General features: G+C 39.5%; 2 protein-coding genes across 3 annotated transcripts in view; one reads left to right on the top strand and one right to left on the bottom strand.

Annotated features, from left to right (window-relative positions):
- The window catches only part of vrk1 (VRK serine/threonine kinase 1), a 12595-nt gene extending 5975 nt beyond the window's left edge, over positions 1-6620 (bottom strand). For both annotated transcript variants that reach the window (XR_008386738.1, XM_053632499.1), the window contains exons 1-9: positions 6548-6620; positions 4896-5061; positions 4748-4803; positions 4043-4112; positions 3397-3484; positions 3203-3311; positions 2236-2328; positions 1106-1238; positions 840-960 (exon numbers count right to left, since the gene is read on the bottom strand). Coding sequence is in view for 1 of the 2 variants with exons in the window: in XM_053632499.1 (XP_053488474.1) it covers positions 840-960; positions 1106-1238; positions 2236-2328; positions 3203-3311; positions 3397-3484; positions 4043-4112; positions 4748-4803; positions 4896-5055 (830 nt within the window). In the remaining variant the exon portion in view is untranslated. The remainder of the gene's footprint in view (positions 1-839; positions 961-1105; positions 1239-2235; positions 2329-3202; positions 3312-3396; positions 3485-4042; positions 4113-4747; positions 4804-4895; positions 5062-6547) is intronic.
- Positions 4988-27967, top strand: si:dkey-288a3.2 (protein phosphatase 1 regulatory subunit 37). Its single transcript, XM_053632506.1, has 10 exons — positions 4988-7742; positions 9318-9415; positions 16979-17024; positions 18809-18909; positions 19404-19523; positions 21325-21472; positions 24090-24245; positions 24366-24478; positions 27403-27544; positions 27654-27967. Exons 1-10 carry the CDS (start codon positions 7601-7603, stop codon positions 27923-27925), a joined length of 1338 nt encoding a protein of 445 aa, XP_053488481.1. The 5' UTR covers positions 4988-7600; the 3' UTR covers positions 27926-27967.

Below are 27967 nucleotides of genomic sequence, written 5' to 3'. Positions count from 1 at the left end.
GGCCAGACGCTGAGACAAATAGCTGCCTAGACGCTGGGACAAATAGCTGCCTAGACGCTGGGACAAATAGCTGCCTAGACGCTGGGACAAATAGCTGGCCAGACGCTGGGACAAATAGCTGGCCAGACGCTGGGACAAATAGCTGGCCAGACGCTGGGACAAATAGCTGGCCAGACGCTGGGACAAATAGCTGGCCAGACGCTGAGACAAATAGCTGGCCAGACGCTGAGACAAATAGCTGGCCAGACGCTGAGACAAATAGCTGGCCAGACGCTGGGACAAATAGCTGGCCAGACGCTGAGACAAATAGCTGCCTAGACGCTGAGACAAATAGCTGCCTAGACGCTGGGACAAATAGCTGCCTAGACGCTGGGACAAATAGCTGCCTAGACGCTGGGACAAATAGCTGCCTAGACGCTGGGACAAATAGCTGCCTAGACGCTGGGACAAATAGCTGCCTAGACGCTGGGACAAATAGCTGCCTAGACGCTGGGACAAATAGCTGGCTAGATGCTGAGAAAACTAGCTTGTATTTGTCACGACTGGATTTCAGCATATCTGAATTAGCATAGTCATATTCTCAGTGATTTACTTACTTATTTAACGGTACACAACATATAATATCACCATGACAACAATGATCTGACCATGACGAAAAGTTACCGAGCTAGATTAGCTAAAGGATTTCAAAGCCCATCTTTTTTTTTTTTGTCCCTAAACCCCAGCCTAGGTGTGCTATTAAAGTCAATAAATACATCAACAAGATTACATCCTGGACCTGTCAGTCACTCTGGCCTGGTCTGGGAACCGTTAGGACCCAGTGAGAACTTTAAACCCACCGTATTTTCGATTCTCTGACGTAAACCGGGTCCTGAAGTTTATCCTCCCAGGGCAGACGGCTGCACAGCCACTGGATCATGCAGTAACCCAGGATTTCAAGATCGCCTCTTCTGGAGGGAGCTGTGGAAAAAAGCATGACTTGAGCAAAACTAGTCGATTCGGGTTCCTGGCAACCAAAACAGCACACTCTTGCCCTGTCGGAGAGCTAATAGACGTATAGTTTATCCGTCTTTATTAATGAAAGACTCGATAAGGATATACGCACAAACTCCCTGATGTGCATCGATGCTGGTGAACTCGATGGTCCCGTCGTGGCATCTCTTTGGGTCCTCTTTGTATTCCTTCGGCACACCTTCGGGCGAGTATCTGTAGGCCAGTCCGTAATCCACCAAGTAAACCTGACACGAAATGAACAAACGCACGCGTACAACTTCAGAAGGATAAATTAGCGATGTTAAAAAAAAAAAAGAAAAAGAAAGAAAGAAATGAAAATAAATAAATAAATAAATAAAAAATCAGCAGCACTGAGCCACTAATCCCAGGAGGCCACTTTTAAAATCCTAGTTTTAAAAATCGAGGTTTAATAATACACTGCTGATACATTATTAATCTCTAAATTAAATGTTTGGCCGGGCCTCAGCCGACCCCCTCCTTTTATTTGCTTCAGACTCGTCTCAGCAGTCATTTAATATCGACTGTTTGCACGCTAAAGCGTGAAAAGCTTAAATAATGTCTCATTAAGGGAAGGCAAAAAAAAAAAAAAAGAGAGAGTGTGGCAGAGATTTGGTGTAAGAATAACGCTTCACAGATGTAACTGTATTTTCGTGTCTACGGCAAAAGTCGGGGTATAAACACCCACACACCCACACACACACACACACACACTCTCTCTCTCCCCAAACCTTTGTCTCTTTGTTGCATTAACAACTTCAATCGAAAATGGACTTAATTAGGATTATATGTCCCATAAGTGGGTTTATACTTAATAAATCAACACAAAATAGCCCACCGTGCAAAAGCAGTGAAGCATGGTGCTGGTAGCATCACGCAACTTACATGGCGCATACATGGATTTAATTAGGATTACCTGTCATGAACCTAGAAAATACGGGGGAAATCATACACCTTATGATCACATTAAAGCTGTTTGAAAAGTCGTTGTACTTGAATTTTTGGCAAAAATAAATAAATAAAATAAAGCAAACGGCACCAGATCTCCGCTCGCCTCTGACAGGTTTGTGCTACACGATTCCCGTTTACGCTGGAGAGAAACGAGGACAGAACGCCACATGCCAGAAGAAATCCCTAGTTCCAGCGGCGAACGCTAATCTGTCTCCTAAACGTTTCCGCTTACCGTACGGACCTGTGACGACGCGAGCGGAAAGCAGAACCGACCTGATTGGGGTTCTTGTGGGAGAGTAGGAGGTTGGAGGCTTTGATATCGGCGTGGACGTATTCGTGGTCGTGGATGTACTCGAGGATGTCGAGCTGGAGAGAAGACAGATGGAAGTCGTTAGGTAAAAATAGGTTACTGCTACGGGAGTGATGAATGGTTTTAAAAATCACAAATAACAATGCTGCTTGAAAGTTTGTGAACCCTGTAGAATTTGCTATATTCTCTGCATAAATGTGACCTAAAACGAGATGAGACCCCAGTTAAACATACGAGAAAAAAATTACACTCGGTCGGTTATTTATCGAGGAAAATGAGTCAATATTACATTTAGTAAAATTTAGTCATTCGTTTCATGATTAGAAAAAAAATACATTTACTTTTATTTTTGTAGATCTATATGGCGATATATATATATATATATAAATTTATTAATCATCAATTACATTAAGGTACTTTTTCCAAATGGTTTGTGAACATTTTATATAAATTAACCCGCATCACAAGATAGATTTTAGTTGCCTCTCCTAAAATTGTTGAAGAGAGAGAGCTTGTTAAACCCGAACCAATTTGAGAACCAAACCTTTGTTAAAAAAGGTGAAACTTTTCTTTGCACTCTGATATTACATGAGGATATATGCCTCTACATTTCAGGGGGAAAAAAAAAAAAAATTATAAATTGGCCATGCTCTCTAGGAGGGAAGGGTGGCGTACCGCGTCTCGCCGGTCAATCACAGCGGCACTAGCCAATCACGGGTGTCTGTGAGCTCACGTATGCGGAAGAGGCCGGATAGCGCTTTCCTCAGAGCGTGATACGGAGCAGTTTGACGTGTGACTTCACGTGTTTCTGAGGAAGCACGTGTTAGCCTTCATTCTCCCTGGTCGGTAGGTGTTAGGGGTTACGACAGAGGTGAGCTGGCTGATTAATTGCTGGGGTTTTTTGGTCCAAGCATTCTTACAACAACTTACAAGTCTAAGGCCAAGCTGAAGAACCAATTTCCGGGGAAATCTCTTGCCGCCTTCTTCGAACTTCTTCTGCAGATCCGTTCCGAATCGGTCCATGACCATGAACCTGTACCTGAAACGTCACATCACCGCCTGTCGTTAATTCCTCGGTGCATTGTGATGAGAGAAAAGCGGCAGTCACGCAGCATTCAACTCACCTCTTTCCTCCTTTCTCGTGAAGTCCTGAGCCCCAATATTTTGGCACCCCTAAGTATTTCAGTTTCCGGGACTTTATCCAAGCGCCGACTGAAACAAAGTCAGGAACGGCTTTAAACAAATATACATATATATATACACATACCTACATACATATATATATTTTTTTTTAAAAATCAAGAAATCGCAATACGGCTTCTCATGAGATCAGCATTCTGGGAGTTAAAGTCATACTGCATGCAAAATCATGTGATGAGGCACAAACACAAACTTGCTGCTACTCAAAATAATATAAGGGTAGAATCCCGCAGGGACGGCAGAGTGGCAGCCGCGAGCTAATCTACTAGCGGGACAAATATTTACCAACGTCACAATATCCTAATGAATAAACCATGAGCATTGCTTAGTAATATAACAGTTAATTGTCAAGGGAAGGTGACATTTGGGTTGTTATTAAATAAAAGGTATTGCCGTGACATCGGGGCGACCAGAAGTAGCACCGAAGGCGGAACCCAGTCTGTGTTTGTGCTTCTCGACGAGGATGAAACTCTGAGCTTGGAACTTTCTTTAATTAAGGGACTAGCTCTTTTTCCTCGATGAGAGTAAATCACAGCCTGAGAGGGTGTGTTGGGAGGCAGGAGAGCGTACTCAGATCAGGTTTGGCGGCTCGCATGTAAAACTTCAGCTCGGAGAAGAGAGGGCCGTTATCGCTCGGCTCCTACAGGGAGGGGGGTAAAAAAAAAAAAAAAATACATATATATAAAGAAATAAATAAAAAGACAAACAACCAAACAGATTTAACAGCAAGTCAGACTTACAGTAGAAAGAAGCAGTTGAGTAAATCTCAACTCGCTGTGTTGACAAGAAAACTTTCTCTCGATGTGCGAATGCGCTGTTACTATAGAAACCATAACGTGTTTGAGTGATTATGAACCAGCGGTTCGAAATTACAGCCGGAACTACTATCAGGGAAAATTAATCAGCACCTTCTGACCAATCAGAACTGAGAATTCAACAGCACTGTGGTGTAATTAATAAATAAATAAATAAATAAAACATTTTTTTAACATCAGTGCTAAATTTCTGGCGTGTAAGCGGAATAAAACCCTACAGGACGTGCTGTTATATATAACTCAGTGAGAACGTTAACTCCATGTCATCACACCACATGGTCGTTGATTAGTTTCCTATAACAGAACGTCCTGTAGGCACTTCAAGCAGGTCTAACGAAGGCCAACAAGCTGCTTGTACTTCCAGGGTACAGATGTTCTTGGGAGGGAAAATATGCTATAACATGCTATCAGACATGCACAGAATAAGCACTCTGGCTGGAATGGAAGTGTCAATGCTTACCACTTTGACGACGTAAGGTGCGTCGGCTCTGACGGCCTTCGACGTGTCGTCGCTCGCTGGATGCGGAGAAGATGAAATGTTTCGTTATTGTCTGGATAATAACGTGATCACGTCTCACGAGAGCACTGAAGGATGCAGAGACTCTTACCCAGATACAACAGGCCAAAGCCTCCCTGACCGACAGGAGTGCCGAGCTTCCAGCTTTTCTTCGCCGTGTCCGTCAGAACCTCTCCGGGCGGGAACTCCTCGGCCAGCTTTCTCTTCGCCGGCCCTTTAGCTTTACCGGCCGCCTTGGTTTTGGGTGGCATCTGAACCTGCTCGTTTACATCGAATATTAAACACACGTACAGATTATCAGCTCTGAATGGCATTTGCGCACGGTACGGTTATTATCGATTCATTCACTCTAACAGCAGCTCTGAGAGTAGTCCAGCTGCAAATCACAGACTACTATTAACACGCTCATTCTAACAACGTATCGTTTCTATAGTAACAGCTCGTTCACGGGGACTCGTACAGCTTCGACGCTTTGCATGAGCTAAGACTGATGAACAGATATTTTTTAAAAGCGTTCTTATTTAACAAAGACAAACACATAAACGTTATATATTACAGAGTGCTCCATAAGGAGACATTTATCGAACGTGTAGGGAAGGAGCCGCCAGTGTCAGCGCCGTGTAACGGTTAGTCGTTTTTCCACCGGAGTAAAGTCTTCAGGACAGAAGAGTTTACGTTTCTCCGTAACATGAAAAGATGTGTTTGGTTTTCATTTTGTTTTTTTTTTTGTCTAATTAACTTTCTAGAGAGAGAGAGAGAGAGTGAGAGAGAAATAGATGGATGGCAAGAGAATGACTGTTTATAGCTGCTAGTAGGACGGATCTTGAATTAATAAATGAAAAACTGTCATTGTTGGCAAATTGCAGTGGTGTAAGCGGAACAAAAACACTTCTGGAATAAACTGTGTGGATCAATTTCGTCGAACAGCACGCACTTGTGATGTTTCATTCCTTAATTACTTTCTATTCTGATAAAAACTCAGAACTGTTCTATTCTACATGTAACAGACGTTGCTATGCAAATTATCATGATAATTTCCACGCCCATGTACCAAGCTCCGCCCCCAAAGTAGGCCCATTCAAACACAAACAAATCTTCCGGCCTGGTAGTCAGTTTAACAAATGGGTTTTTTTCAGCCAAATAATACTTTTGTCTTTGACGTCACGGCTTAAACCATTATTTTTTAATCATGTTATACATACTTCGCAGATTATTTGTACAAATAAGCAACTTTAAAAATCGACTATTGCACCTTTAAACGCGCTACATTCTCGTGACAGGAGTCGGCAACACTGCGTGGGTAGAATATAGCGCAGCAAAGCGAAATCTCGTGAAATCTCGCGATATAACGATTGCCAACCTCTTAGCATAGAGAGCAGATTTAATTAATACGTATATAAACGTCGTTTCACGTTCCTTCTACCATTAGCATTCAAGCTATGGCAGTCAGATCAAGCTCGCGGTTCCTTCCTTGCTCGTAGAAAGCATGATAAGTATTAAACATGATATATATATATTTATTTGAAGTAAAGTCCACGCATGCGATACTTGTTTTTCTCAAGTCGGTTTACGTTAGCTTACTAAGCTAACAATGTTATGCTAGCAACGTAATGAACACCCTCGCCTTTAAAATAAGACATGCCTAACCTCATACTTTAAACAAAGTTACATAACAAAACCCGTGTGTAAATACAAATATGATTTCAAATATTTATCCATAAGCAAGTACAAAACATCACAAACCTGTACACAACACTAGTTACCGAACACAAGCGCTTAGCAGCTCCAAACTTCCCGCACAACTCTCAACCCGGAAGTAAGACGACGCACCTAATTGGGCAACACTGGAAGACGTAACTTCCTGTTTGGCGCAATGTGAGCTGGGATGTGTAGTTTTTATGATCTCTCCCGCTCTTTCGTGATATAAAGTGTTCAAAATGAGCGTCTTATGAGTCATTTGTCATGTTTAATTTGTTATTAATAATTGTAAATAATTTTCCAAACACTACAGATATTCAATGGACCTAAATATGATTCCTAGTTGTCTCTTTTTTAAAAATAAAAAAAAATGTTTATACAGGATATGTTTTGTTGACTGGCTTTTTAATATTTGACCCATTTGTCTGTCAGAAAACAGTGAAACTCTTATACTTAGTGGTATAAATGAAAGGGTCTGATTTGTGAATTCTTTTTAAGCGGACTCTAGCTGTAAAATAAACCGTGTCGTTCATGTAGCCGACAGTCCTCGTTAACTCACTCACGTTTTTGGGATTTCCTCTGTTTGTTTGTTATTTATTTATTTATTTAAAATTTTGTAAAGTAATTTTTACGAAACATGGTTTGTTTCAGGACCGCATGCTTTTCCTCGGCGTATAGTGAAGTGAAAAAAAATGCATTAGCTTGATTTATGATGTGGAAATAAATGAATCATGGTTCAGTATCCACAGTTTGGTTCTCTTGGTTCCAGGTCGTATCTTGCGTCACATTTTTAAAAAAAAACCGTGCATATTCGACGCTGAACTACGCGGAGCTTCACGAAGCGCTCGGCTCATTCATTATTGACGGCGTGGCGTCCTGTAGCAGCTTTGTCAATGCTTCGAGCTCAGGTTTCTGGTTTCCATGTGCCACCTGACTGCCCCGGATCCACCGCGGAACCGACTCTACAAAGGGGACTGCAAGGTGGAACTGGACGTGTAGCTGCTCTCGTGGACCCGAACTGTCAGTAATGACTTCCCATGTTGCAGGACGGATTCAAATCGATCGAGTGAAGCTGCTAACATCCTATCAGCAGGAGTGATGACGATGAGCGGCCATGCTGAGGAAGAGGAAGTGACACGTCTGCTCGGAGAAAAGAGCCGAGGGGAGAAGCGTGTCTCGTTTCCTCCGGATGAGGAGATGGTTTCGGGATTTGCAGAGAGCAAGGACACACGGCAGGATGGTAATAAATCCATCATCATCATCATCATCATCATCATCATCATCATCATATATTATACCACAGTTTGTTGTATTCTTTGTTGTATTCTTTGTTGTAATCAATCTATCTATCTATCTATCTATCTATTCGTCCGTCTGTCTGTCTGTCTATCTATCTATCTATCTAATCAGCTCCACAAGTATTGGCACCCTATCTATCTATCTGTCTGTCTGTCTGTCTATCTATCTATCTATTTATCCGTCCGTCTGTCTGTCTGTCTATCTATCTATCTATCTATCTATCTATCTATCTAATCAGCTCCACAAGTATTGGCACCCTATCTATCTATCTATCTATCTATCTATCTAATCAGCTCCACAAGTATTGGCACCCTATCTATCTATCTATCTATCTATCTATCTATCTATCTATCCGTCCCTCTGTCTGTCTATCTATCTATCTATCTATCTATCTAATCAGCTCCACAAGTATTGGCACTCTATCTATCTATCTATCCATCTATCTATCTATCTAATCAGCTCCACAAGTATTGGCACTCTATCTATCTATCTATCTATCTATCTATCCGTCCATCTGTCTGTCTGTCTATCTATCTATCTATCTATCTAATCAGCTCCACAAGTATTGGCACTCTATCTATCTATCTATCTATCTATCTATCTATCCGTCCATCTGTCTGTCTGTCTATCTATCTATCTATCTATCTATCTATCTAATCAGCTCCACAAGTATTGGCACTCTGTCTATCTGTCTATCTATCTATCTATCTAATTATCTCTCTATCAGAAGCACATACACACTCTCTCCCTCTATACTTCTTTCTATCAATCTAACTGTATCACTCTCTCACTCCTTCTGTCTTTCGACTAATAACACTCTCTCCATCTGTCTACTTGTATCACTCTATTTATCATCTTTCTACCAGCACCTGTCTGTCTGTCTGTCTGTCTGTCTGTCTGTTTGTCTGTCACCGTTTCTTTTCTTTCTTTCTTTCTTTCTGTCAACTTGAAACTATCTTCAGGCTTCCGAAACTTTCAGACTGGATTTGTCAAGCCAACATCAAAGTTTGTTGTGCCGAACTTCACCTATCTAGTTCCCTCCTGTTACATCTCAGTTTTCACAAACACGATAAAAAGAATTTCAGCAGCTCATCCGGCAGTGACCTAGATGTTCTGAAAGAGAGGGATTAATAATATGAATGTTAATTAAAGTCCAGGATTTGTGTGATGTAAAACCGTCACACACACACACCCACACACACACACACACACATATCTGCCTCTGTACTTCTGCTAAAAGTTTCTTTTCTGTCTTTGTTTTGGAATTGCTGGTAAATCAGGAGTTTATCATGTCTGCGAGACGCCCTGAATGCATTTACCTTGCGTTAATGAAGCACAGAGAAGTGTATTAGGTGGAAAAAAAAAGGAAGAAAACATTTTTAAAATGCGCTTTCATCAGTAGGGCTAATTGTAGAGCGCTCATTAAGACACAATAAACACGGGATTAGTGGGTAAGGAATGAAAGGCTGTTGTTGTTGTTGTTCGTTGAGCCTTTTATTTCTCACTTCTATTTTAGGCGACCGTCGAACCTTGACAGATATCATTTTGGCCTACGAGCAGAGCTGCATAAAGCACAAAGTCGCACCCCATCCCAAGACTCTGGACCAAATAAAGGTACAGAAGATTCACGCTTTATTTGAAATGCAAATCACATACAATTCACATCCAGTGATATGCGATCGAGAGCACAAATAAAAATGCCCTAAAATTGACCACGTGAACTCCCATGACATGATGTGATGAAATATGATGTGAATACGTATCATGAGATAGAAGTAACCTTTTCCAGATCATAAAAACACAAAGAATTAATCCACCGCTATTCTTTTTAATTACATCACGGCTCAGATAACATCATTTCCACAAGATGTGGGAAAAAAAAAAAAAATCATATTCAAAAAGTGAAAGCACATGAACTATAAACAGGTGAAATTCAACAAAATCATGTGTAAACATCGCATGTGACAAAAGGAATCATGTGGAAAAATGAAGCATGTGGAAATAAATGTATTGTGAAAAATTAATCATGGGTAAGTAAATGGATCATGTAAACTATATTTAAAAAAAAAAAAGTAAATAAATCATGCAATAAAATCACGTGAAAAATGAATCGTGAGTGAGTAAATGAATCACAAGTAAATAAATGAATCATGTGGGGGAAAAATAGAATCATGAGTAAGTAAATGAATCATATGAAAAATCACATGCGAAAATAATGAACCATGAGGGAAAAAAAGAATCGTGCAAAGGTAATCACGTCTCATGAAAAAAATGAATCATGAGAAATGAAAGGAATAACGCAAAAGTAAATCAATCATGTTTTTTTTTTTTTAAATCACGTGTTAAATGAATTGTGAGGGAAAAAAATCGTGAAAAAATCTCGTGAAAAAAAAAAGAATCATAAGTAAATGAATGAATCTCAAGTAAATAAAATGAATCATATGGAAACTCACATGTGGAACAATGAATCATGAGTATGTAAATGAATCATATGGAAAATTACATGGATAAAAAAAAGAATCATAAGTAAATAAAATGAATCATATGGAAAATCACATGTGGAAAAATGAATCATGAGTAAGTGAATGAATTATATGGAAAATCACATGGAGAAATGAATCATATGGAAAATCAAGTGGAGAAATGAATCATGAGTATGTAAATGAATCATATGGAAAATCACGTGGAGAAATGTATCATGAGTATGTAAATGAATCATATGGAAAATCACGTGGAAAAATGAATCATGAGTATGTAAATGAATCATATGGAAAATCACGTGGAGAAATGAATCATGAGTATGTAAATGAATCATATGGAAAATCACGTGGAGAAATTAATCATGAGTATGTAAATGAATAATATGGAAAATCACATGTGGAAAAATGAATCATGAGTAAGTGAATTAATTATATGGAAAATCACGTGGAGAAATGAATCATGAGTATGTAAATGAATCATATGGAAAATCACGTGGCGAAATGAATCACGAGTATGTAAATGAATCATATGGAAAATCACGTGGAGAAATGAATCATGAGTATGTAAATGAATCATATGGAAAATCACGTGGAGAAATGAATCATGAGTGTGTAAATGAATCATATGGAAAATCACGTGGAGAAATGAATCATGAGTGTGTAAATGAATCATATGGAAAATCACGTGGCGAAATGAATCATGAGTGTGTAAATGAATCATATGGAAAATCACGTGGAGAAATGAATCATGAGTGTGTAAATGAATCATATGGAAAATCACGTGGAGAAATGAATCATGAGTGTGTAAATGAATCATATGGAAAATCACGTGGAGAAATGAATCATGAGTGTGTAAATGAATCATATGGAAAATCACGTGGAGAAATGAATCATGAGTGTGTAAATGAATCATATGGAAAATCACGTGGAGAAATGAATCATGAGTATGTAAGTGAATCATATGGAAAATCACATGGAGAAAAAAAATGAATCCTAAGTAAATAAATCTCTGAAAATGAAAAATAAAAAAGATTTTCCGTTAATAGTGTTACTGTATTTAATAATTAATCATAAACTTTACATTGCACTGTAGCAGCTAAACCCATACAATGATAGCTTAGCTCTGCCCCCCTCCCCCCAAGGCTAGCGACACCAATCTAGCCTAGTTAAAAGTTGTATATCTTATCCGTCCGGTCCGATCATGTCATGCATTGACAGCTGAGTTACCTTCGCATCCATAAAACAAAACTTAGGCTAATAACTGAGCTGGAAAAAAATGCACGGAGAAGAATCTGGGCTCAGCCCCGGTCCAGCTAATGCTCCTGCTTACCAAACTTCAGGCTCAACAAGACAGTAAAGTAAAAAGAGAATCAAACACACACACACACACACACACACACACACACACACACACACACACACTCACTCAAGCATGGATGCATAATTCAGAGCGTGCGCTCACTCCTTTTCCCTTTGACCAGCCATGTTAAGAGCATCGTTTTCCCCTCTGCATAAATTGACGATTAGATCAAGGGGAATTATTTGCAGAAAATGAGAGACTTAGCGGTACTTACATGAAGCGCACGCTCAGTATTAGCTCTGAGGTGCTAATGAGCACAGGGTGCGTTTAAACAAATGTAGGTGGTCCGACCCCAAAAGAAGAAGAAAAAATAACAGGGGGAAAAAAAACTGTGTAGCTAAGCAGCAGAGATATTTTGCTGAATTCCTAATAAGGCTATGCAAAATGGAACTCGCGGCTTAAAGAGCAAATTTTTCAAATTAGGTATTTTCAGGCAGGACGGCCCCTGGAGGAAACTATTTAAAGCTTTTATCGCACCCGTGGGCTTTCACTTTGCTTTGAGATGCCGTAAGAGGATAAAACAGCGCTGCGTTTGGTTACATCTTCATAAGAGTGAAGGGAACAATAATGAACCTGAGGGCTATGAGCCTAATAGGCTTATTATTATTATTATTATTATTATTATTATTATTATTATTATTATTACCGCCACTATCATTATTATTATAGTTATTATCCTCATTTTCAGCTGACACTATGTGCTTTGATTCATTCATTACAGGCTTGTGTTATTTCTTTCCATAATCTCAGGCATATCATCTCTCACCAATATGTTACCTGATCATAAAACCATAAATTGTAAGAATAAAATTCAAGATAGACGAGTTTACATTTTGAGTTGTTTTTTTTTTTAAATCATAAATGAATCATGTGAAAAATCACATGTAAAAAAATGAAAAGAAAAAAATGAATCATGAGTAAATAAATGAATCGTATGGAACATCACGTGCGAAAATGAATCATGAGTAAAGAAATGAATCATATGGAACATCACGTGAAAAAGTGAATCATGAGTAAATCAATGAATCGCATGGAACGTCACGTGAGAAAATGAATCATGGGTAAATAAATGAATCGTATGGAACGTCACGTGAAAAAGTGAATCATGAGTAAATCAATGAATCGCATGGAACGTCACGTGAAAAAGTGAATCATGAGTAAATCAATGAATCGTATGGAACATCACGTGCGAAAATGAATCATGAGTAAATAAATGAATCGTATGGAACATTACGTGAAGAAATGAATCATGAGTAAATAAATGAATCGCATGGAACATCACGTGAAAAAATGAATCATGAGTAAATAAATGAATCCTATCTAACATCACGTGAAAAAATGAATCATGAGTAAATAAATTAATTGTATGGAACATCACGTGAAAAAGTGAATCATGAGTAAATCAATGAATCGTATGGAACATCACGTGAAAAAATGAATCATGAGTAAATAAATGAATCCTATCTAACATCACGTGAAAAAATGAATCATGAGTAAATAAATTAATTGTATGGAACATCACGTGAAAAAATGAATCATGAGTAAATAAATGAATCGTATGGAACATCACGTGAAAAAGTGAATCATGAGTAAATAAATGAATCGTATGGAACATCACGTGAAAAAGTGAATCATGAGTAAATAAATGAATCGTATGGACCATCACGTGAAAAAGTGAATCATGAGTAAATAAATGAATCGTATGGACCATCACATGAAAAAATGAATCATGAGTAAAACAATGAATCATTTTCTCATGACACACTGTGTGTTTCTTTTGATCTTATTAACTTTATAAGCGAGAGGAACAGCGGACGCTCGTAACGCAGCGGCTGTTTATAGCTGCCATAACACACTGTAAGTGATAACAGGAACTGACTTCCATGACATCAAATCTAGCTGTAAAAGGATAAAAAGTACAATGTGTGGTTCCATAAACAAAACGAAAAATTCTAATCATTGGCAAATTGCTACAGCAAGAAGAATCAAAGACTTTACATTTGTAAATAATCAAATTCCGGATGGTGACTTTAGCTAGCTCTGTCGTTGATTATTTTCCTATAAAAGTGTTCGATACCTCACATATTGCTCTAGTTCTCATACACACTGTACTCTCCTCTCTCTTAATCAGAACGCTTCTTCCTGTCTGATCTGAAGCGTCCTCGTTTCATCACGCCGAGAAAATTCACTCATATCTAAACACAGAGTATAAATAACTTCCACACATTTAAACTTTAATGCGCATCATGGACCGTCCTGATTTCCTGATTAAAGTCTCCTCGGGCACGAAGGAGACATGTTTATTCCTCTTGCACGTCCTTTCACACGTCTAATCTGCACATTCTCTATGCATTTTAACAATATGTCCTTTTGTCCACTTTTTGAGACAAAGAGCGAGACGTGGGCACCGTTTTTTAAAAATTTTTTATATATAGTCCATTAAAATTTTGGGGTATGTTTTTAATTTTTTAATCATAAATTAAGTTACCCATTTTGTCCGTGCTCTTTCTAGACACTGCGGGTTTAATTGCTAATTGTTAACTGGGAATGAATATATTTGCATATTAATTAGCACCTCCATTTGCATTTTTAATTTGCTGCCTTCAAAGGGTGTGAGATAAAAGGTCGTGTTATTTTAAATAATTTATCCTTTATTGCAGAAAAGATGCTGAAAGGAAAATGTGCAAGCGATTTCTAACCCCTGTGAGCTTTTCCTGTAAATTCAGAAAAAAAAATTCGACTAATTAATACGACAAGGAAAAAAAAAAAAAAAAACGTCGTTAATGCAAAACCACCACCAAAAAAAACGAAATAAATAAATAAATATGGCTCTTTTCGAGAAGAATGAGAAATGCATCAGAGATGGTTTGTGTCAAAGTCAAAGTCTCACTGATAAGCCGCGTCCCACACGTTTTGTCTCGCCGTTTTGTCCTCTCCCTCCTGACACATCGCCACGTTTGGCACGTGTCCATTTTTATTTGCAGCAGCACGCAGCGCGGGATGTCGCTCCACGTTTATTAAGATGAAAAGCATCAGACAAAAAAAAAAAAGGTTCAAATGCAGAGCTCGGAGTCATCGCTGTCGAGACTCGGGGAGCGTTCACAAGCTCCATTTGTTTTCCTCCTAACACACACACGCTGCAATCAGACATGTTGGTAATGTTTAGAGCAGATTGATCCAGGACCTTGATCAGCCCGATACCTACGAGCTGCTCAGAGCCATCTGCTGTCTGTCTGCTAGATAAACGGCTGCAGTACAGAGGTCTTCATCAATAATACAGTATTACAGCATTTTTGATATTTGAAATGAATTTGAATTTTTTTTTTTTTTTCCACTTACTGAAGGGTCACATGAATTTGACTCACTTGATTCACATGATTCACATGTGGGTTTTCTTCATGTTATGTTTGAAACTGCATGTGTTTTTATTTTCACATGATTCTTACACGTGATTATTTATTTCCACATGTGATTTTTTTACCCCATTGTTTTTCTCACGTAAATATTACAGGATTCATTTTAATTTTATGTTTTTGTTTGTTTGTTTATTTGTTTTTACAAATGATTCAGTAATGTTCACATGATTCTTTTATACTTACATAGGATTCATTTATTTCCATGTGTGATTTTTACACCATTGTTTTTCTCACCTGTAAATCTTACATGATTGGTTTGTTTGGTTGCACACGATTCATTATATTTTCATGTGATTTTTACAAATGATTCAGTTAGGTTCACATGATTCTTTTATGTTTACACGATTCATTTATTTCCACATGTGATTTTGACACCATTGTTTTTCCTCACGTAAACTTTATATCAATTCTTTTTCTTTTTATTTTTTTTACACACAGTTAATTTTATTTTCATGTGATTTTTACAAACGATTCAGTTTGGGTGACATGATTCTTTTATATTTACATCGATTCATTTACTTCCACATGTGATTTTTACACCATTGTTTTTCTCATGTAAATTTTACGTGATTCGTTTAATTTTCATTGTATTTTTTTTTTTTTACAAATGATTCAATTATGTTCACATGATTCTTTTATATTTATATATGATTGATAAATTTTGTACACGATTCATTTTATTTTCATGTGATTTTTACAAATGATTCAATTAGGTTCACACGATTCTTTAATGTTTACACGATTCATTTATTTCCACATGTGATTTTGACACCATTGTTCTTCTCACGTAAACTTTACACAATTCTTTTTTTTTTTTTTCTTTTTTTTTTTTTACACACAATTAATTTCATTTTCCTGTGATTTTTTACAAATGATTCAATTTGGGTCACATGATTCTTTTATATTTACATCGATTCATTTACTTCCACATGTGATTTTTACACCATTGTTTTTCTCATGTAAACTGAATTTTCATTGTATTTTTTTTTTTTTTACAAATGATTCAATTATGTTCGCATGATTCTTTTATATTTATATACGATTAATACATTTTGTACACGATTCATTTGTAACACACGATTCATTTTTTATGTCATTTCATGCGATTTTCTTTTTACTCATGTTTCATTTATTTTCAAACGTAATGTTTACATGATTCATTTTTCACGTGATTTGTACGATTCTTTTTTTATTATTTTTTTTTTTACAAATGTCACATTAATCATTGATACACACGATTCATTCGTTTTTTTCATGTGATTCATGTGATTTTTACACAAAATGAATCTATTTTCACGTGATTTTTTTTAGATACAAAAAAAATTCTGTTTCACACAACTCACAATCACGTATGAAATGGACGTGATGATTCCCAAACACGAGATTGTGTTTGTTTCGTTGTTTTTTTTAATAGTTTTTTGCCCACGATTTCTGTTTCTGTCTTCGGCGAATAAAGCCGTATTGAATAACAGAGATCGTTACCGCTCGGGAATCCTGTAGTTGCTCTGGATGCGAATGCTTAAAGAAACCAATCCCCCCTCCCATCCCCCCCAACACCCCCACAAACCAGTGTACCACCTCCACTCACGTATACCTACTGTACATCCCTCACACGCTTTATTTGATTTTTCATTTTAAGTCTGGTTCCGCTCTCAGGTTTGGCGGAGTGCTTATTAGACGAAGACCATTTCCGTCACTTTCATTCAGATGCAGTCAGATTAGATTCGTGCACAGAGAACAACGGGGCTAATTAATGCGTCAACAGATGACCAGCTGTTTCTAATTAATAAAGCCTGCTTTAATTAATATGGAACATTTGCAATGACGGTAAAGCGAGGCGTAATTTGCTTTTTAAGTGTGAAAATGTATGAACCTTCAAATCATATCTATCTGTCTGTCTGTCTGTCTGTCTGTCCTGCAGGAAATCACCTGCTTGAGTAACAGAGCCAGATGCCTTGATCTCCAGGGTGAGTAAATTGATTTTTTTTTTTTAATGTTGTAAGCAACGTATTATGCCTAAAATAGCATAATCACTCTAATTCAATCCGAGGAATAAAGAACCGGTTCATATTCATGATTTCTATTCATTTATTCCTTCACTTCCTGGTCCTAGTGCTCTCATGCACTCTGCTCCCACACCAGTTTATTCGATCTGATCAAATCCCTGTTTTGATATTTTATCGTAATATATAATACCATAGAGACTGTAATATCACTTTGAACTTCGCTCCCATGAATTGAACAGCTTCAATATGAAATGTGTTACTCGACGACGTCATCTGTCTCCGTATCCTTCCTATCCGAATCTGTATATTTAGTGGGTGTGGCTTCAATCGGACTTGATTTGTTCTTGAATGTTTGATTTCCCAAAACGTAAACAAACTAGTAGCGTAATTTAAAGCACCACGACCCTGACCGGGCAGATACTAAGGATTCATGTTAATGTATGTGGTCTTTGTTCTAGCTCGGGTCTCAACCAGATGCCTTGTGAAACTTCCTGTCAAACTTTCCAAAAAAAAAAAACACCCCAACAACAACAGGAAACAGAGCGTCTGCGATCCGTACATATATATATATATATATATATATTTGTAAGCGTTCTTTCCGAATACTGTATTCATGTGCGATGACGTGCCGACGTTTATTAGAAATACCCAACCATAATGTGTGCACTTCAGCCATAAGTGCACACGAAATGTGTAGCGTTTAAACCAAACCTGTAGAGTTTAGTGCCGAACGTAGGAGAGGATTTATATCAGCAATGTAATTTCCACAGACAAATATGGATATAGCAAACAGTAATGAGGAGATCAGGCCTGCTCCGAGCCTCCTAACCAGGATTACAACACCTGCCGGAGGACATTACCGTCGTTTATTTTTTGCTGTCGATTTTTTTTTTTATTCCACGTTTGTTTGCTCGTTCCGGAGGCTTCATCGTCGGCCATTTTCCGTTGATCCCGTCACGCGGGACTGGACCCAAATCTCGCGTACCGAGATAGCATCAGAAACTTCGTCAAGCCTCTTAATTGAAATCTGCACCCGGATCCTGCAGGGCTCGGATTAAACCACAGTCCCTTTGATGAGGGGAACAGCGGTTATTGATATCGATATGAGCGGATGGCAGATTTAAACGCCGGTCAGCGCCTCGCAGCTTCCTGCTCCCTGTCATACACTGATGACATCTTGACTCAGAGACGTGGTGTCATTATCAGAGAACGGCAGAGGGGATTAGAAAAATGGGATTTCAGATCCCCCTATGTAGGGAGCACTTAAGTGATTATTGTTAACAAAAATATTTCGAGAAAAAAAAATTCCACAAATGATTATGCTAATGATGAATAAATTATCATCTCTCCAGCACATGGCTGTGAGAGATCTGGCTTCTCCCCGACCACGAAGATAAGAGTTTATGAGGGGATGGGGGTCCAATAAAGATTCACCGCTGTGACCATCAAAGTGTTTCTCTAGGCTTTGTTTGGGGGGGAAAAAATAAAAGTTCCTGAAAAATGACTTTGATTCTCCTCTGCGTGGCGGGACGTGATCGTGATCGCGTCCGTGTCGAACGTTCCTTTGCTCCTTAATGAACACCAACCACCAAGTGACATCTGTGAAGACGCCGAATTCAAAGTGTTTGTCGCCGGCTCCGGGATGAGCGTGTCGCTTTTCATATACCGATTTCACGACTCCGAGTACTGCTGGCTGTTTCCGTTGTTTATTCCGATTGTCCCTCTTTCGATATTTCCTCCCCCAGGCGTTCGTTTGGATTATCGCTCGTGCGAGTCGCTGGAGGAGATTCTGAAGTCTGTCCGGTTTAATCTGATCAACCTGCGGGGGGCGGAGCTCGAGGAAAATGTAAGTCCGCTATAGTACTTCTTGGTCAGAAGGCGAAGCGCTTGTGTTTCTATAGTAACAACTTAGACAACATTTTTAGAAGGAGTCTCCAGTGTCAGCGCTGTAGCAGTGGGGCAGGGGTGGCTTGGCGGTTAAGGCTCTGGGGTTACTGATCGGAAGGTCGGGGGTTGAACCCCCAGCACTGCCAAGCTGCCACTGTTGGGCCCTTGAGCAAGACCCTTAACCCTTAACCCTCTCTGCTCCAGGGGGCGCCGTATCATGGGCGTACCCTGTGCTCTGACGCCAACTTCCTGGCATGCTGTATGCGAAGAAAAGAATTTCACTGTGCTGTGAAATTAAAGACTCATTATTAAAGCTGTAACTTTCCGCCATCTTCAGGAGGAGTTTACGTTTCGATGTAACATGACAAGCCGTGTTTTTTGGCTTTTGTTTTTTTTTCTTAAAACTGCTGTGGTATCTGAGGAATAAAACAGTCATTATCCTTCTTTCTCCAGGGAGCCTCGGCACTACTGGATATGATTTCTTACTACGAATCAGCCACGCACTTGGACGTGTCCTCGAATACGACTATGGGAGTCTCAGGATGGCAGGCCCTCTCACGTTTACTCGTACAGGTGCGGAAATGACGGACGGACGGATTATATATATATGTGTATAAATATATATGAGATATATGAGAGATTCTGTCATTCACATTTCTCCAATCTCATTACTCAGTGACTTTACAGCAGAAAAGTCAGAGCTGTTATGTGCACAGTGTACAAAATACAAGTCACACAAGACAATAAATGCACGTTTTCAGCATGAGTGTAAGCATAAATGCCATTTCTAAACCCATATTTACCAAGGGTGCCAATAATTTTGGAGCTCGCTTTAAGTCCGGCCACAATTTTCAAGCACACAACGTTAGAAATCAAGCACTCTCGTGTCAGCATGTGTATACAGTAAGCCATGTTTACACAACGTTAGGACGATGATGGGAAATAATAGGCTACGGAAAGCCAAGCTAACTAGCTAAGTTGCTTAGCAAATGCGTATTAGTTCGCTTCATTCGCATTCATTTGGGGCGGGGCAGCTAATTCTATACTCTATAGATTATTTTTGATTTGTTTCGGGGCTAACACGGCACTAAATACACAATTATGACCTAAAACATGTTGTAGACAAAAACGTAAACGCAAAGTCTAGCTACAGCCAGCTAGCCAAATCGACCTGTATGCTAACCTAGCTAATCATTTGCGATGGACAAAATCTTACGTGTTATGCTCATGTGAAATTATTTTATTTATTTATTTATTTATTTTTACACTATTTTGCTTTCGCTAATGCGATATAAACGGCTGATGTAAACGTGTCACAAATGCAAGCTGATTTACTCGCTTGTCGTTAACTTAGCTAATAGTAACATTAAGCTAATTAAGATGGCAGGAGGACACGGGGGGGATATCCAAATTGCATATTCATGTGCGTTAATTAAACCCTGGTATTTGTGACGCGGGGTAAAAGGTGTCGAGGTGTTCTGATTTTAATAGTTTGTAATAAAAGAAAAGAGAGAAAGATTATTTTTAAGTGATGAGAATGATCTTCATGGCAACGTTAAGTGCACTAGCTACAGTTCAGGAGCAGTAGTACTGTGACTGACTGATTTCCCACAATGTCCCGGCCCTTTTTTTCGTTTCTTTTCCTCCCTATGTGACATTGCCGACCTGCTCCACTTAATCTAGTATTTTTTTTATATAAATATTTAACACAGTTTTAATGAAAAATAAGACATGTAATTTGGTCTTTGTGCTGATTTACAAGTCAGAAGGCGCAGAGCTAGTTTTCAATGCCTTCTCTGCACTCTCGCACTCCATCCTCTGATCTGATTTGTATTCAAAGTGCAGTGGAAGTAATGAATTATCGTGCATCAGAGACGAAAATATTCGCACCGCAGGATATTGCTGTATTCACACTTTGATTTTAATGGCTATCATTACACTTCACTTTAGTTCACGGCGATATTATGTTCAATTAGCGGCGTCTCTAGATGAAAGACAGACGAGCTACGCCCTCGCGGTTCTGCGGACTTTGACGGTCAAACCAAAGGCGTGCTCTTAGGCGGTATTATAGTAGATCAATCACGTTTCCATCAACAACAAAAGAAAGGTATGGGGGTGGGGGAGAAAAAATCTGGACACTTTTGAAGCTGTGGACTAAGGGGATGGAGCCTAACGATGGCCGCCAGATCTACGGCGTCGTCCTGTCATGGGTTGTTTTTCTACTTTTTGACGTTTCGGCTCTTTCAGACAGGTTGCGCTGGGATGAAAAAGGGGGAAGATGGAGAGGCCAGGCCACAGTAAGGAAGGAAGAACGAAGCCGCTCTGTCTTGTTTTGTTTTTTTTCCCCCTCTTTCACTTTTTTCTACGTCTATAGAGCGGATGCTTGTGGAGGTTGGACGCCTGTAACATCCCCATAGAGGATTATCCTGCACAGGCCCTGTCGAGAGCCCTCCTTAGCAGCAGACTGACAGTACTGCACCTTGAAAACGCCGGACTGAGCGGGAAGCCGCTCTTCACACTCGGTATGCTCGTCCTACACACACACACACACACACACACACACACACGACGGAACTAACAAAATGCGTTAAAAAAAAAGTACGTTTTCATTCTACGTCCGCGAAACAAGCCAGTTCCTGTTATCGCTAAAGTTCTAGCAAGTTTAAACAGTTCCCCCGTCATCCTCTCTTTGTTTCCTCATTGGACGTCAATACAAAACAAATACCCTGACACTGGAGACTCCTTCCATAACTGTCATATACAGTTGATTACGCGTCACACCTCACTGCAGTCGTTGATTATTTTCCTGGAATAGCACACCCCCGAATGCTTCATTCTGGCATCACATACTGGCATTAATGATGTCATATACATGTATCGTATTCGCAGACTTTACAAAGTGTTGCATGTACGCACGCAAATATAACGGTTCATGAGCAATCGAATAAATAAATATGAATATTTTAGGCATTATATATGTATGCTATACTGTACGGTATCATATAAATGTATCATGCTGCGTTTTGGGGGGTTTTTTCTCCAAAATTTGCACGGAATTGCCTGACGCACGTGAATCGACGAGGGCTTTTGGCCGAACGCGCGTCGCGACGACGTCACGTGACGCGCCTCGACCCAAATCTGCGGGAAAATCTGCGGTGATTTTGAAAAAAAAAAAAATGGCAACCTCCTGGAGGGATTGTATTGATAATGTCTTCTAAATATAGGATTTACGGGGAGCGTTACTGATCTTCTCCTATTAGAAGAGGATTGCACTAAATTGAATCATAACTGTTAAATAATCGCTGTTCAAATAATGGCCTCTGACTCTCTATTGTGTGTATTCCTGCTCCTGCTGGCTAGGTAATAGGCCTGGGATAAGGTTTGTGTGTGTGTGTGTGTGTGTGTGTATGTGTATGTGTGTAAGCATTGTATGTACGCGGCCTCGGCCAGCAGGAACAGATGAAGAAGAACAGCGAGAGGAGTGGCAGATTTTGGCCCCGTGACCCTAACAGTCAGACTCGGCCAGGATTAGATGTCCTAATCTTCTGCCTGTCAGTTTACACGCTGTTGCACCGATCCGTGTGTGAGCCTCTGCGGCCAGCTCGCTGTGAGCGCCCACTGTAACAGTAATATTAGCTCCTTTAAGAATGTAATACTTGGCTACGACTAGTGGAAGTGTTGTTAGGTGCAACAAGGCATAACTAGTTAACCGAAACTCTCACTGTGTCTGAAACGGCTCTTTCATTTACTCATTTCCTGTATACGCTGTTCCGTACTATACAGAGCACTGTGTTGGACGGCAGTCCGAAAGAAGACTCGATTCACCGACTACTGAGTGCTCTGGAGATGCATCATCATCATGACCCACTGTATAATATATATATATACCCATTGTTTTTTGGTCACATGACAAGCACTGTTTTTTTTGTCTCATTAACGTGAACAGGAAGTAGAAAAAAAACGAGAGGCCGGTGAGGGAATGCCTGTTTATCGCTGCTATAATGTAAGCAGTAACAGGAACTGACTTGTTTTGCAAGTGTTATGGCTTTCTTCCTGGAGATCTACCTTCCTGAAGACTTCAGCTCCAAGCATAACCGTGCCCACCTGACCATCTGATCGTCGCCTTAAGAAGTTCTTGATCAGCTAAAACGGGCGTGTTCGATTTTGGTTGGGACGGTACTGTAGATCTCACGGAAGAGGGTTGGTGAGCGCCGGTTTAGGGTCTAAAGGACGGCGAAGAAGAGAACCTCCGAGTGTATTGGAGGAGAAGTTCAGATGGGTTTAAAGGGCTAAGAAGATTTTGAAGAAGTTCAGTCGCTACTATTAACTTCTCGGTCAACGTAGTTATCGCTCGTTCTTAAGCTTTTCTTGCATGTACACTTGTCAAGCCCTTGTCCCTTTGACTTAACGTCCACATCGAGCTGAGACGCACCTGTTTGATCGCAGTAATGTCTCAGCGGAGAAGAGCGAGAGCTGCTCTGGACACGGTCCATTAGCGAGAGCAGTGTGAGAGGACCTTAAATGAGCGGGAGGACTCGAGCGGCACATCCTGCTCCGTTTCTCTAAGCAAAGCCTGGATCTGTTTGATATTTTGGTGCCGTGCCGGCGCCCCCCGTGCTTCTCAGTAGAATGCCCAGCTGATGATCATCGCCATCGATCGGGCGCGTCCCTGATTAAGGGACTTGCTAGCTCGCACAGTGGAGTCTGTCCGATCAATCCAACGATCCCACTATTCACTTCCTGCTGTGTGTGATGGCCATGCTGGCATTCGGCATGCGACCAAAAGGGTCTGATCGGATCTGCCGCATTGATCCGAACAGCAGGACTGTGTGGGGCCACGGACAAAAAGCCCAGAAAGGGGTCCCTGTTCTGAAAGGACACAAAATGATGTTGATTACGATGATGACCGCAGTGATAGTAAACAGTAAAGACTAGAAAATCTGTCAGTTTTATTCTGAAATTCCATCTGTTTTTTTTGTTTGTTTGTTTGTTTGTTTGTTTTTTCAGGGGTCTGTATTTTTTTCCCCCTCATACTTACATCCTAATAGTTAAAGGTCCTCCCTTTACATGTCGATATTTGACAACAGTATGTCCTAGCGGCTCCACGTGTTAAGATTATTTCCCTTTTGTTCTTCGGAGTTTGCTCTCTAAAGAAGAACATCGCTCTGCAGGAACTCTACCTGTGTGACAACGAGCTCAGCAGCTTCCACGACTCCATGCAGTTAGGAGAGCTTCTCAAATACAACCGCACTCTCCGAACCCTCGACCTCAGCAATAACGCCATATCTGACTCGGGTACGGACGTTTCTTTGTCCCGAACTGGACCTACATAAATACTTACCTCAGATGTCTAAGCTTTAATAACACAGTCATGTTGCATTCAGTTCCCAAACACTTTCCATTCTCATGCTGCAGGTCTTGAGGAGCTCTGTGATGGTCTGAGAGTTCAGAAGGCTGGTTTAAGAACATTAGTGCTGCATAACAACCAGATTACTCACCGCGGCATGACTCATCTCGGAAGTGTTCTGGTGAGTTGCACTGCGTGTTCATTAAGAACGCTTTTATGCAGCACCGTTTGCCAATTAGTCTGATGAAGTGCGTAATATGTTAATACATTATGCCCCAATTTTCCAGACAAATGCAACGGCTAAAAAAAGAAATTAAAGCAGCAGTGTAAAAACCAGCTCTTTTAAATACTACACAATATTAACAGCTGTGTTTTCAGCTAGTTTGGTTACTTGGTACCTCTTTATAAATTCTAGAAATTGGGAATTGGGAAAATGGTAAACTATAGAAAATGGGATTTGGGAAAATGGTCAAGTATAGAGATTGGGAAATAATGGAAAATGTGAACTAGAAATTGGGAAATTGGGAAACTGTAGAGATTTTAAAAATTAGAGAATTTGGGGAAAATGGTAAGCTACAGAAATTGGGAATTAGAAACTTGGTAAACTATAGAGACTGGGAAATTATAGAAATTGGGAAATGGAAATTGGGAAACTATAGAGATTTTAAAATTGATAGAAATTGGGAAAATGGTATAACTATAGAACTTGAGAATTGGGAAAATGGTCAACTATATAAACTGGGATTTGGGGAAAATGGTAAACTATAGAGATTGGGAAATAATAGAAATTGGGAAATAGAATTTGGGAAATTGGGAAACTGTAGAGATTTTTAAAATTATAGAATTTGGGGAAATGGTAAACTACAGAAATTGGGAATTAGAAACTTGGTAAACTATAGAGACTGGGAAATTATAGAAATTGGGAAATGGAAATTGGGAAACTATAGAGATTTTAAAAATGATAGAAATTGGGAAAATGGTATAACTATAGAACTTGAGAATTGGGAAAATGGTCAACTATATAAACTGGGATTTGGGGAAAATGGTAAACTATAGAGATTGGGAAATAATAGAAATTGTGAAATAGAAATTGGGAAATTGGGAAACTGTAGAGATTTTAAAAATTATAGAATTTGGGGAAATGGTATAACTATAGAACTTGAGAATTGGGAAAATGGTAAACTATATAAACTGGGATTTGGGAAAATGGTAAACTATAGAGATTGGGAAATAATAGAAATTGTGAAATAGAAATTGGGAAAATGGTAAACTATAGAGATTGGGAAATAATAGAAATTGGGAAGTAGAAATTGGGAAATTGGGAAACTATAGAGATTTTAAAAATTATAGAATTTGGGAAAATGGTAAACTACAGAAATTGGGAATTAGAAACTTGGCAAACTATAGAAATTGGGAAATAGAAATTGGGAAATTGGTCAACTATAGAGATTTTAAAAAATATAGAATTTGGGAAAATTAGGAAATTATAGAAACTGGGATTAGAGACATTCATAAACTAAAGAAAATGGTAAATTAAAGAAATTGAAATAGGGACATTAGTAGAAAAAAAAACAAAAAAAACATAATAATAATAATAATAATAATTTGGGAAATTGCTAAACTAAATTGGCAAATACGCATCATTAATAATATTCAAGACCACAATTATAACACATTTGGTTATTAAACAAGGACATCCGTTTAATCAAACTTCCCTTGTATTAATGAATGAATCGATTCATTTATTTACCTTGTTTTATTTTAAATTCAATAAAACAAGCCAACTCGTCATGCTTATTATGCCACAGCATGGGATGATCCAGCAATAATTTGCTTCGGCTGATATTTATTTCAACACTGTGACCATAAAGATTGTTCTTCAAGCTGTGCCATGTCTGCGCATAATTAGTTTAGTCATTTGCACAATTATAGTCAGCAACCTTAATAGGTTCAAGTTCCTTACAAATCTTTTTTTTTTTTTTTTTAAATAGAGAAAGTTCTTGAACATCTCCGTGACAGCTCCTGGATTCTTTTGTCTCCGATAGAGTTTGACAGAACGGCAGAAAAAGAACTGGGAACAAAAAGAAAACGTCTGTCTTTTCCTCACAGGATGGCTTATGTGTAATCCTTAATAATATCCATTCCCCTTTAGTAGCTCTGATTGTCAGAATAAACTGTACCTTTTTGTCATTTGAATGGCGATCCAAATCAAAAGGGTACAAATTAAAGGGCCGCTTTTGTCTCCTCTCGGCCGCTGGCACGTTCGCCGCGAATCCATCCAGGCCAAAAATAAAGCTGGCTCGTTCCATTTCGCCTGCGCTAAATAAGAACAGTTTGATTAAATAATAGATATGTGTTTAGTGGGCTTTTCCATGCGCTGTGTCATTAAGAAGGATAAGTAGACATCCATGCGACCATAATGAATATAATTAGTGCAATGGCTGGTCGTGTCGAATATGACACAGGAAGGGCTGTTATTAACCTCTCCTTTTTTTCTTTTTTTTTTTGCATTTCTTTATTCCGGGTCGCCTTTAAAAGGAGGCGAGAGCAGAAGGGATAAATGGGTTAGTCGGTCAGATGATGGAGCCTGGCTCATGTCAGTAGACGCTAATTAAATCATGTTTTTTTACGCCCATGACGTTTGTGGAATCCCTTCATGTATAACGTCCTTCACGACGTCGGGCCGTGTTTCATACTGCCGCTTTAATTAATCGCGGACCAGGCCGTGGACGCGGCGTCAACCTGCTACAAACTGTACGCCCTGCGACGTCACGTAAACGTGTCCTATCGCTTTGATGTCCTCTTAATGTCAGTGCAATTTAGAACTAAATCGGCCCGGCGATGATGCTCGCGTGTACTGCGTGTTCTAGTTTTGAGCCGTTCCGTCACATAGGTTCAAATATCTGTGACGTGTTTAGCGATCCTAGCGCGTGTTACGATGTGCAAATGGTGTTATTAGACAGTTTTATCGGGTTAGGTACGTTCGCCGTGTAGCACCGGTACAAAAATAAACGAGAGAGCGCTAAGATGTTTTGTCTGCGCTGGTATATTTGGGTTAAATTGGGGAAAACGGTGTCTGACCGATTGCTTTAATTCATCTCTTAGCCTTTGTTGAGAACACTGGAAACGTTGGACCTTAGCGCTAATGACCTAAAGGACAGAGGGATGCACACGCTGAAGGAGGCTCTCATCAGTAATCGCTCTGTGACACGACTCAGCCTGGCTTCAGTGGGAATAACAAGTGAGGGTATGTGAGGATCGTCCACTTTCCTAGTTCATTTTGTGTTATTTTCAATACCTTAGCTTGTACTTCCAGTGACTCTCGTTTGGCGTTTGGCGTTCGGCGCTCGTTCCAGGTGCCGTGGTGTTGGCTGAGTTCCTGGCTGAGTCTCGGTTCCTCCAAACTCTGGATGTGAGGAAGAACCTCGTGCTCACCGGAGGCCTGATGGCTTTCGCTCTGGCCCTGAAGCTCAACCGCACTCTCGTTCATTTAGACCTGGACCGAAACCCCAGAGAGGAGAAGGTGAACACTAAAAAAACTTCTCGTACATCGTATAAGCAGTGGCCACAAGATAATAAATTGAAGACTCGAGTTAATCCACAAACTCAGAAGATACCGAAGCTATGAATTGTGTAACTTAAACCCCTGAACATTATCTTTAATACAGTA

This window comes from Ictalurus furcatus, chromosome 9 (genome assembly GCF_023375685.1).
Source record: "Ictalurus furcatus strain D&B chromosome 9, Billie_1.0, whole genome shotgun sequence".
In the NCBI taxonomy this organism is placed as follows: Eukaryota; Metazoa; Chordata; class Actinopteri; order Siluriformes; family Ictaluridae; genus Ictalurus; species Ictalurus furcatus.
The sequence above is the reverse complement of the archived record's forward strand: the minus strand, read 5'-3'. Positions and strand labels throughout refer to the sequence as shown.